General features: G+C 40.7%; 1 protein-coding gene across 1 annotated transcript in view; it reads left to right on the plus strand.

Moving 5' to 3' along the window:
* The first annotated feature begins 7,020 nt into the window (after positions 1-7,020).
* Positions 7,021-12,663, plus strand: part of CTNNBL1 (catenin beta like 1) — a 161,676-nt gene continuing 156,033 nt past the window's right edge. Inside the window, exon 1 of the mRNA XM_004746461.3 lies at positions 7,021-7,166. Coding sequence (XP_004746518.1) covers positions 7,137-7,166 — 30 coding nt within the window. The 5' untranslated portion in view covers positions 7,021-7,136. The remainder of the gene's footprint in view (positions 7,167-12,663) is intronic.

Consider the following 12,663-nt stretch of genomic DNA (forward strand, 5'->3'; position numbering starts at 1 on the left):
CATGGCCATTCTCTGCCTTCATTGATATCTGCTGGCAATGGTTCAGAGTCTAATGGGTACTAATCGAATGCTCAGTTTATCAATAAATCACAGGGGCTGCCAATGATGGGAATGTCACTCTTTGGTACCTAAGCTGCTTTGATTTTGTTTATCTATTGTTGCATGGTAAAATACCTAAAAAGTTAGGTTAAAACACCAAAGCATTTATTAGCTCACTGTTTCTGTGGATGAGGAAGTTAGGAGCAGCCTAGATAGGTGATTCTGGCTCCCATGTTTCAAGGGGTGGCTGTGAAGATATCATCCCGGGTTGCAGTCATCTGAAAGCTTAACTGGAATCAGAGGCTCCACTTCCAGGATGGACCCAGTGAATCTCACTTCCTGGCATTCATTCCCTGTATAGTCCCTTCCCACGATGAAAGGTCTGGCCTGTGTCACCTATGGAATATTGCAGAAATGATGGGCTACAATTTCTGAGACTAGGTCACAAAAGACATTGCAGTTTCCACCTGGTGTTGGTCTTTCTCGGATGACTTGCTCTTGGGGAAACCAGTCACCATGTTATGAGAACACTCGGGCAGCCAGATAGAGAGATCCATGTGGCAAGGTCTCTGGCCAAGAACCAGTGTCAACCTTTGGGTAAGCCATCTTGGAAGTGACTGGCATCTTGACTACAATCTCAGGAGTGACCTTTATCCAGAAATATCCTGCTAAGCTGCTTCCAAATTCCTGATCCACAAAAACTGTGTGATATAATAAATGTCCATTGTTCTTTTAAGCCATTATATTTTGGGATAACTTGTTACACAGCAATTGATAACTAATATACATTCTTAGTGCTAAGGCTCAGTAATAAACAAATGCTTCAGCTCACTGGTTAAGGAGACTGCTTATTTCCCAAGCCAGAAGTGATCTTGACCAATATTCTTTCACTGACCCCCAAATAGTAATTGCATAAATAGTTCTCTCCATCTCTTATCACGAAAGTATCTCTGGAAAGTCTGACTCATGAGGACCATTGGTCTGTAGCATTAATGAGTGAAGTCCCTCAAAATTAGGGGTTTATTAAAGTCATTACACTGCTTTTTTGTTTTGTTTTGTTTTTCATTTTTAGAGAAAGAGCAAGAGAGAGCAAGCAAGGTGGTGGGCAGAGGGGGAGAGAGAGAGAGAGAATCCCAAGCAATCCAAGAATCCCAAGCAATCCAAGAATCCATGCTGTGTGGAGCCTGCTGAGGGCCTCTATCCCACAACCCTAAGATCATGACCTGAACCAAAATCAATAGTTGGACACCTAACCAACTGAGCCACCCAGGTGTCCCGAAAGTGATTACATTCTTATGAGCCATTGTGAGTGCTGGTTTTCATAGCTTTTCCAGTCATACATATTTGACTGCAAAATCCTTTTTTTTATGCAATGGACATAGTTGGTCCCTACCTGCATCCTTGCTTCCTTCATTCCTAATTCCTAAGAAAAAGGCTCAGAAAAGGATGATCTCTCTTATTCTTCTTGTTGTTGTGCCTGGAACTGCTGCTGCCATCCTGTTGGCAGAAGAATAATAAAATGAGCTCCAACCTATCCTTCTTCCAGCTTCTACATTATCAACTCACCAATCTCTCATCTCTACTTCTGTCTGCACCCACACCAGCCCCCACCTTGGATTTTTTTGAAGCAAATTCTAGTTTTCATATTATTTCATATATAGATTTCATATATAGATTTTAGTATGTATCTTTGAAAGTATTTTAGTATGTATCTTCCAACAGCATAATCCAATTCTATCATCACATGTCAACAAAACTCGAAATAATTCCTTTTCTTTGCATATCCATGACCGTTGAGTTCTTACTTGGCTCACAGTATATCTAAGAATATAAATTCTTGTATCTAATTAAGACCAAGGTTTTCTGGGAGAGAGAATTACTCTTTAGCATTCAACAATCATCTGTGCCTGGATCATAAGTATTGGTACCATTTGAAAGGTTAACTGAGCCTAGATTCCTGCTGTGAAATGCATGGTCAGACAGGCTTGGTTTGGGGTATTGCCAGTTACTAACTCTGACTGTAGGTAAGTAACTAAATTCTCTACATTTCAGTTTTTACAACTATTTAAAAATATTAGAGTGGAGAGGATCCAGGGATTTGGATTGGGGTGATGAACCCCAGCAATTGCATTCTGCCCCCCAGAAAACATATTCCCCTTTCCACTGCCTACCCTGTAACTCTTCCCCACTCATTCAGTGCCTAAATAGAGGAGTTACTGTTACATGTTTCCAATCAACCCACAATTGCAGGGTAGGAACTCAATATTGGTGATAAATATACTTTATGAGTGTTTTTTGAGGATATTTTCTTAAAGGCTGTTCCAATAAATAATTTACTGAGGCAATGAAAGATGGAGGAAGCTACTCTGATTACATCTTGGAGCACCTAAAGCTTGAAGTATAAGGAAGCTAGGCAACCCACAGCTATTTAAAAACTTTATGGAAGGGATAATGCTTCCAAGTTACATTTTTTAAAAAGATTACATTTCAGCAGTTGGTCTCTTGGGTGGTGCCCTTCTCCTGTCTCTGTGGATTCCACTCTGAAATCATCATCATCATCACCATGTTTCTGGACTGCTTGGTGCATAGTTCATAGCTGCCTCCCTTCCCCCCCCCCATTGTTAGTTTTTTTGAGGTATAATTGACATAACATCATATTAGTTTCAGGTATATTAGGTAAAGATTTGATATTTACATATATTGCAGAATGATCACCATGATAAGTACAGTTGACTTCCATCATTTTACATAGTTACAAAAAACGTTTTTTTTTGTAATGAAAAATTTAAAGATCCACTCTCCTAGTTATTTGCAAATAGGCAGTACCATATTAACTACAATCACCAAGCTATTCTTACATCCCCGTGACATTCATTTTATAACCAAAAATTTGTAAATTTGTAAATTTTTCCCCCTTCACCCATTTCTCTGACCCCCCCATCCCCCACCTCAGGCAGTCACCAATATCAACAAGCTATTTTGTTTTTTAGATTCCACATATAAGTGAGATCATATGGTATTTATCTCCTTCTGTTTGACTTATTTCACTTAGCATACACTGTAGCTCTTCTGAGCTTCCATTTCACATCTTTAAAATTGGAATAGCATAGCAGTAGGATTTAGGGTAGGGATTTGAAGGTGTTAGTATTATTGGTTGGAATGAGTCAATCTGTAGATTGATTGGCTCATCCATTAAACCAGCCACTAGTTAATGAGTGCCAATTAAATGCTAGGTATTGTGTTAGATTCTGGGGTTATTATGGTGAACAATCCAGCAATCTCTGGCTTTTTGGAGCTGAGAATATGGAAGGGAAAACAGACTTCAAATGAAAAGCAAATAAATATAGAAACACCAATCACGAATGTTCTGAAGATAATAGTTAGAAATGCTGATAGAGAATCTTGAGGGAAGCAGAGAGACTGCTTAGATCTTGTAAGTCAGAGGAGACCCCTTTGATACAGTGACCTTAGCTGAGACCTGAAGGATGGGTCTCTCAAACCTTATCCTCTGGAGATTCCCAAGAAAGTACTAATGAACCCTCTCATCAAGATTAAATTGAAGTGCCCTAGTATGATATTCAAGATCCTCCATGATTAGGACTGCCATAACATACAGGATGCCCAGTTAAATTTGAATTTCAGATGAGCAACAAAAAAGTTTTAATACATTACTAAATATTGCATGGAACATATTCATACTAAAAAATTTCATTGTTTAACTGAAATTCAAATTTAACTGAATATCTTAAATTTTTATGCATTAAATTTGGCAACCTTATTCAAGATCTTCCCCAGACACCCTCTCCTGCCTTACTTCCCACTTTTTCCTCTGTATATCCTATGCCTCGTCTACAAGAAGTGTTCCAACTTCTATGTCTTTGCTTACGCTTCTTCCTCTGCCTGGGTCACCAGTTTACCACTATATCTTTTTGGCAAACTCTTCTCATCCTTTAAACCCCAGTCCAAATGGCACCTTCTCTGGGAGACCTTCCTTGGCAGAGTACTTTAGCCATGCTGCAGGGTGCTCACCGAATCTGATTTTCATGGGGTTTGCCTTATGATTCTGTGTTTTAACACTGGTCTTTAAAGACACACAGACAAGATTGAATGCAAAAGAAAGGGCATAGGAATGATCTAATTTTTCCTGCTTCTCTGCTCGTTCAATTCCCACTTAACTCCCCATAACATTAAGACCAAACAGTTTCGGAGTACTTTTCTGCACCTGCTAAGTGCTTTGCGTGCAGCGTCTTATATAAATTCCCTGTAATCTTATGAGGTCAGTGCAATTGAATACCCACTTGAGGGCAAGGGGATGAGGCATGTAGAGGTGAAGCTGGCTGACAATGTTTCCACAGCTGTAAAATGGGGATCATAACACTATGTTCCTCATTAGGCTTTCTCCAACTAGAATATGGGTTCCAAGAGGGCAGGAACTCGTTTTCATACAACCTTCTGCATCTTCAGAGCCTAGAGTTGTGTTGATCATGGAGGAGGCACTGAGCAAATGCTTGTTAAACAAATGAATGAGTCTCCTTATAGATGAAGAGACCACAATTTAGAGAGAGAAAGTAACTTACCAGAGAGCAGACAAGTAGATGCAGTGGAACTTTGAGGAGAATCAGAGTCAGTGGTGTATTGGTAAATGTGTAACAACCAGCTCTCTGAAACACCAGTAACCCTGTAGCATTTGTTTGTAACACTTGTTTGGTTTTCATGGTGTAAATACTCCCACCGTGGCCAATTTCAAGCAACCAACCTGCGGTCAACTTGAAAATTTCCTGAAAATTTAATCATAGGTTCTTGCTAGCTTATTTATACAAGCTGGCTCCAGAACACCAAGTACTGGGACATAATTCTAAAGGTTACACAGTTCCAAAAGGTACATTGCCACCTTTATTCATCCTGTCTCCTTGAATTAGGCACAGTACATTCAGCTAAGGGAGGTAGGAGGGGGAGGACATTCAAATAATTCAGTTCAAAACAGATTGCGTAGGTGATTCTTTAAGAACATAAACCCAATTGCAAAACTTTCTTGCTTAAAAATTTTCGATTTATTTCTGGGGTGCCTAGGAGGCTCAGTGGGTTAAAACCTCTGCCTTTGGCTCAGGTGGATCTCAGGGTCCTGGGATCAAGCCCCAAGTTGGGATCTCTGCTCAGCAGGGAGCCTGCTTCCCCCTCTCTCTCTGCCTGCCTCCCTGCCTACTTTCGATCTCTCTCTCTGTCAAATAAAATAAAAAATTTTTTTTCAATTTATTCCCAATGCTTTTAGCATAAACCCAGTCTCCTTACCATGGCCCATAAAGGCCATCATGAAACCTCCTCCTGTGCCAAGCACAGTACTAGGCTTTTTGTACCAGGATATAATGGTGAGCATGACAGACACAGTTCCTCCTCTCATGGAGACTGTGTCCAGTAAATAAGGCTGTCAATAAACAAGTGATCAACCACTAAGTAGAAAATTACAGATGGAGATCTGTGTGCCACAGAGGAGGTACTGGGAAAGAGAATTATGAGGAATAAGAAGGAGTTGCTTACTTGGACTGAAGATGGGTTGAGAAAGGCTACTTTAAGAAAGTGACCTTTGAGACATGAAGGATGAGAAGGAGTTGGATGAAGTATGGGGCTGGTGGCCAGGAAGAAGAGGAGAAGATTTGGCTCTTTGAAAAGTTCTATAGGAATAACTTATGTATAATTGGAGATAAGCAGAGCTGAGATGGGGAGGGTACTGTGGTCAGAATGTTTGTATCCCACCAAAATCCATAAATGGAAATCCTAACCTTCAAGGTGCTGGTATTAGGAAGTGGGGCTTTCAGGAGGTGATTAGGTCATAAGGGTGGAGTCCTCATGAATGGGATCAGTGCTTTTCTAAGAGGATGTAGAAATATCACTTAGCCCTTTATCTGTGAGGACATAGTGAGAAAGTCTGTGAACCACAATGCAACCTCACCAGACAACAAATCTGTTAGTGTCTTGGTCTTGGACTTTCCAGCCTCAGAACTGTGTGAAATAAATTTCTGTTGTTTGCAAGCCACCCAGTGTGTGATATTTTCTCATAACAGTCTGGATGGACTAAGACAAATGTCATGGATGTGAAGGTCAGGGGGCTAAATGGCTAAGACGACTAAGGGAGAGGTTTAACACTCTTATTTAAATCTCAGGAGCTCATAACCCTTTGAATGATTCTCTTCAAATCACGGCCAACTTCCTCCTACAGAAAACCTTTTTATATGTCTGGGGTAGAAACAAGATCACCCAGTTCCCCTCGGGACTTGCAAAGATGAGTAAGTAGAAGGCCAGAGAGGGAGATGTGATTGCCAACAGTTTCTCAGTCAGTAATAGTTGTAGGTGTTGGATAATATACTTTCTGAATCAGTATCATTAAAGAAAAAAACAACAAAACAAAACCACGAAGGGAGCCATAAAGAGAGCCACATAGGTAATTTGCACTTTCTACTAGCCACATTTAAAAAGTAAAGAGAAACGGGGGAATTAATTTTGTATTTTATTTGACTCGATATGTTCAAAGTATAATTTCAACATGTAATCAATAGAACGCGTAGAAACCCGGTGTGCATTTTATTTACATGTATGGCACTTTTCCGTTCAGACTAGCTATATTTCAAGCCCTCAGTAGCCGCATGTGGTTAGTGGTTACAGAACTGGACAGTGCAGTTCTATGCTTCAATTTTCTTATTTGTGAAATGAGGATAAAATTGACTAGGTCATGGAAAGATTAGGAGAACAAAAGTGAAACGTTCAGCGCTCCGCCCTGCACATAGGGGGCACCCAATAAATCTTGCCTCCTTTGGGGTTTTTCCTCTCACCTTACCTCCCTCCTTCAAGTCTCCGCCCCCTTTCCCCACCCTCTTCAGGCTCCGGGCGGAAGCAGCACCGTCGTAAATGCAGCGCGCTTTACGGTGGCGGTCCCTTTTACCGCAGTGTGGCCGGATTTCGTGTTACTCATACTTTTACCTCATTGGCTCTGCGACCCGCTTACAGCGCTTTCCGGCAGTGTGGCTGGAGCTGCAGTGGAGGGGTCGCGGTTTGGGCGTGAGTGGAGGGAACCCGAATAGCAGGTGTTGTCTGGGCCTGGAACCATGGATGTGGGTGAACTTCTCAGCTACCAGGTATGAGAGACGAGAAGGGTCGGGCTACCGTCCCCTCACCCGGGCAAGGGTCTCCGGTCGCGGGACCAGAGTCCCTTCATCTCACTTCCTCTCACCTCTGTCCCCGGCCCGCGTCCCCTCATTTCTCATGTCCGAGCTTCTTATTTCACTTCACTCCCCTGAAACTCCCCTGGGCCCTTTCAGCTTCTCAGAGCCCAGGCCCCTTCCTCTCAACTCCAGTCTGGGCCTCCTCTTAGCCTACCTTGGACTGGGGCCTGGTTCCCTTCAACTCTTCTGAAGGCCCCGGATCATCTTCACAATCATCTCCCTTCAATTCTCTTGTCCCCCGGTCGCTGAGTTGTTGTTGTTGTTGTTGTTGTCGCTGAGTTGTTGTTGTTGAGTTGTTGTTGTTGTTGGTGGTGGTGTGGTGGTGGTGGTGGTGGTGGTGGTGGTGGTGGTGGTGGGAGGGCACTGGTCTTTCCTGCAGTTGAGGCCCGGCTTCCCCACTGACTGGCCATGTGGGTTTTGGATAAGTCCTTTTGCCCTCTTTGAGCTTCAGTTTTTGAACATATAAGACGGAGACAGTAATAACTACCCAAGAGGGTTGTTTGAGGACTCTATTAACTACTGGATGTGAAAGCCAATTTTAAAGTGCAAAAATCTGTTCCCATTTTAACTGCCATTGTTGGGAGATACTTGGAATTCCTATGGGATGGGACCCTAGAAATCTTGTCTTCCCTGCTCAGGCAACTTGGTGGGAATTGGTGCAGAGGGCAGAAAGGACTTATCCAGAATAACTCAACAAGTAAGAGCTGGATTAGAGCTGAGGTGTCCTGGCTCCCAGTTCAAAGTTTACCCATCTTTGACTTCCTGCCGTGGCTCCTTGTGAGAGGCAGTAGAACCCTGCTGTCCAGTATGGTAGCTGTCCATGTGTCCAATTGAAGTGGAGCTAGTATGAGTTGAAAAGTACTCTTAAGTGTAAAATCATGATGAATTTTGAAGATTCAATATGAAAAATAAAGTATTTATGCTGATTTTTTATATTGATCAATTACCTTGATTATTGATCATGTTGATTAATCATATGGGTAATGGGTGAAATAAAATTTAAAATAAATTTCACTTGTTTCTGTTGGCTTTTTAATGTAGCTACTAGCCTTTTAGTGTGGCTATTAGGAATTACATATGTCAATGGTCTTATATTTCCATTGGACAGCTTTGCAGTAGAGAATAGGTGATTAAGAGCTATGTGTCAGGGGCTGCATGTTCCTTGGAATCTCTATTTTGCTATTAACTGGCTGCTGTAATCTTGAACAAAATACTTAACCTCTCTATGCATTGGTGTCATATGTAAATTGGGGCAAAGATGGCACCTACCACAGAAGTCTATTGTGAAGCCGTTGTGAAATGTAAAATGCTTAGACCAATGCTTGTCAAAGAGTTAAAGTTCAGTGCATGTTAGCAATTATACTCATGCTACTCCCTCAGCCAACATACAAAGAATGGACCTTGGAGGCTCTAGACATTGTAGAAAAGAACTTTGAAGCAATGGTTGATATATAGTCAAGAGAGTTCTCTTTTTAAGACAGTTATTGAACATGAAAGAAGACAGGAAATAGGAGGGTTGTTGAATGAGTGGTTCTGTGTCTTTTGGGAGTTGCAGAATGGCTAGCCCATTGACTCAGAATATTAAAGCTAAAAGAGGTTCATTCATTTGCTCAAAAATTTATTGAACGACTACTGTGCAAGGCACCAAGTCCTCTGAGTATAGGATACTGAACAAAATAGGCAGAGTTCTTGCTTTTGAAGAACTTGGTGGGAAAGTAACAAGATAATAAGTGGGTAAATAAAGAAGAAATTCAGGTTGTGATAGGTACTTTGAAGGATAAGCAGGGTATACTATAGAACTGTGCTGTTTGGTGTGGTAGCCACTGGGTACCTGTGACTCCTGAACACTTGAAATGTGGCTAGTTGGAATTGAGAGTAATAGGTGTAAAATACACATTGGATTTCCAGGACTTAGTATGAAAAAAATTAATGTAACATATATAATCTTTATATTGATTCCATGTTGAAATGACGATATGTGGCATATATTGGCTTAAAGAAAATATTTTATTAAAATTAATGTTACCGGGGCGCCTGGGTGGCTCAGTGGGTTGGGCCTCTGCCTTCAGCTCAGGTCATGATCTCAGGGTCCTGGGATCGAGCCCTGCATTGGGCTCTCTGCTCAGCAGGGAGCTTGCTTCCCCTTCTCTCTCTGCCTGCTGCTCTGTCTACTTGTGATCTCTCTCTTTCTGTCAAATAAATAAATAAAATCTTAAAAAAAAATTAATGTTACCTTCTTTAAAACTTTTTAAATGTGACTGCTAGAAAATTTAAAATTACATATGTGGCTCATCTATGGCTTTCAGTATGTTTTTATTAGTGCTACAAAAGAAAATAACCCCTGACAGTAGGAGATAGGACCTATTCCTTTTGGTAATACCATCTGGGAAGGACTCCAAGGAATGGATGTTAAAGGACTGAAGGTTGAGAAGGAGCCAATCATGTAAAAGGGCAGAGGATCAAGGCGAGGGAAGAGCAAGTATGTAGGCTATGAGGTAGAAGCTGGTGTGGCCTGTTAGAAGATCAGGAAGAGGGTTGATGGAACTGGAACATGGTGAGTGAGTAGGAGAATGGTAGGTGATGAATAGGAAATGTAGGCAGATGACAGACCACTTAGGCCTTTCTGTAGGCCATGATAAGGAGTTTGAATTTTATTTGGAGAGATATTATAGATGACCTCACACGGACCACTTATTTGCCAATGAAAAGTGAACCCCATTCTGGTAAAGCAGTTCCCCAAGGTTGTGGGCTAAGGTAGTAGCATAGTTGAAACCAGAATCCCCATCTCCTTATTTTCAGTCCTGTTCATTCCCCACATGCACTATTCATGCAGTTTCCTTTCTGCGGGACTGATGTCTATCCTTCTGTTCCTAAAAGATGGTACAGTCTGGAATCTAGTCCATAATCAATGAAGTAGCACCCATCCTCTCGTGGAAATGGTTGAAGGTCATTTGAATTAATGGATGCAAAAACTCTTCAAAGACAGCAACATTTTATAGGTATGAAAGATGCATTATTTACCTGCACCATCTCTCAAAATCTTTATAACAACCCTATGAAGAAGGTACTATCTTTAATCCCTGTTGTACAGATGAGGGGACTGAGGTGCAGAAAAGTACCTGCCTCATAGCTGAAGCTTCTAATAACTGTGCTGTACTGCCTGCCTACTCTGGGCCAGATGCTGAACTAAAGTGCTTTCTGATGCATTCTTACAGTTAATTCTCAACATGCCCTTTGAGGTGGGTGGCTTGCCTATTTTACAGAGAAGGAAGCTTGAGCTAGAGAAGTCCGTTACCTGCCCAAGGACAAACAGCCAGTAAGGAACAGAGCCAGAATTGGAACCAAATGAATACTCAAATCTGAGTTTCCATTTTGTTTTCAGTTTTTTAAAAGCTTAAAAAACTGAAGTATGGTACATCCATAGAAGAATGCATGTATTTTAGTGCTGTTGATTATAGTTGTGATTTACAAAGTGGACTCAGCATGACCACTGAAATTCATTTCCTCAGGGACTTGTCTGATTTAAACATCCCCACCCCCAGACTTTGATTCATTGAGTCTCCTGTGGGACCTTAGAATTTGTGTTTCTAACAAGATCCCAGGTGTTGCTGAAGCTGTGGTCCAGGGACTACATTTTGAAAGTGTATCTGGTCTAGAATGATCTAAATTCCTTTAAAAATTTTTCCCAGCTGAGATTTTCCTCCCTTTTCATAGCTGTTAGTTTTAGTTTTTTTGAGCCTAAGTCATATTTTTTTCCCTGCTATCCACGATATTGAGAGCAAATCACTTAATCTTTCTGGGCCTCAGTTTCCTCATATGCCTAATGAGGGGATTAAGTAAGTCTCTTTGAAGTCTCTTCTAACTTTAAATTCAATACTAATTATTTAGGCCAAATACTAAATACTAATTATTTAGGCCAAGAGAGCTCTAGAGCTTTCAAGGGATAAAAATGCTTGATGTAGGAGAATGAATCGGGGCTGAAAATCTGGGAGATTTGAGTTTTAATCCTCCCATTATCATTACTTATGTGGGTGACTCAGGACAAGTCACTTCCCCTCTCTATCTTTTTACCACCTTATAAAATGGGGGGATAGAGCTCTAAGAGTTATTAGTTTCCTTTCCTGGAATTCAGAGATTAAGGTATGCAAGAAAAATATGTAATGTCAAGTGTTTATTTAAAGTATTTAATATTTTTGGGTGCTTCCTAAATTTCATTTTTGGTACAGCATGGTGGGAAGATTCCAATTTTCTGCTGAGATTGGTTCTTCTAGTAATAGAGTTAGGCAGTAAGTGCCTCAGTATATGCCTTATATCCTTGACATATGTTAACTATTCATTTGAGAAGACAGGAGAATTACAATGTGGACAGGAGGTGGTGGGAAAAGTCTTAAAGAGGAAGCCAGTTATGTTCCCAATATGGAAATGTACTTTTTTGATGCCTTCGGGCTTAGACATCTCATCAAGAAGTGTGCCCAGCAGTTCCTTGGCTGAGAAGTTTCTGCTGCACAGGCACGCATATGAACTTCAGGGCATTCTCATTAATACTAATTCCACAGATGTCTGGAAAAAGTTCTTACCTTCGAAGTTTTGCAATAAAGAATTCGCATTTAGTGCACCTTGGCTCAGTGGAAATGACTTGCTTTGTGACATGAGAAGTGTTCTCTTTGAGGCAGATTGGGGTCAGGGACCCTTGGTTTTAGCAAGACTGCAGACACTCACTCCTTTTGTGACCTATCAGTAGTACCATAGCATTTCCTTGGATTGCAGGGGCCTGTAGGAATTTAATCTTGCTCCTTTCCCCTTACTTCTTTCTTTTGAAATAAAAAATTTTTAATGACAATAAACTGACAGGAATAGTGTTAAAAGAAAGTATTTGAGAAAAGGAAAAGGACCCTAGTCTAACAAGTATTTTTATAGTCCCACAGTTACTGTATATTGCATAGCAATAACCATTGTGTTATTACTGTTTTGTGTTCTACACTTTTAATTTAACACTGCCAGAAATATTTCCTGTGTTTCTGCATGGTCCTCATGTTATTTTTAATGTTTTCATACTTTTTGTTCAGATGATAGACCAACCATTTTTCCCTAAATTGTTCCTCTATTATTATTTAGAGGAATTATTTATTATTATTTAATGGTCTTCAGGAGTTTGTTTTTGGAGATACTATTGCAGTAAACTTCTTTTTGTTTGGCATTTCACCCTCCCACCTGCTGTTAGAAATTACCATCTCCCGTGCCATCTCCTGTGCTTAGTATTACATGTACAAAAATTATTAAGACATCGTCCTGGACCTTAAAGAATTTGTAACTTGAGGAATGAGACAGACATTTCCTTCAACAATGAACTGTGTGAATAAAGTATTATGGAAGCACAATGGAAGGAACGATTGGATATGCCTGGAGAAGG

This window comes from Mustela putorius, unplaced genomic scaffold (assembly GCF_011764305.1).
Source record: "Mustela putorius furo isolate JIRA1106 unplaced genomic scaffold, ASM1176430v1.1 tig00000743_pilon_pilon_pilon, whole genome shotgun sequence".
Taxonomy (NCBI): Eukaryota; Metazoa; Chordata; class Mammalia; order Carnivora; family Mustelidae; genus Mustela; species Mustela putorius.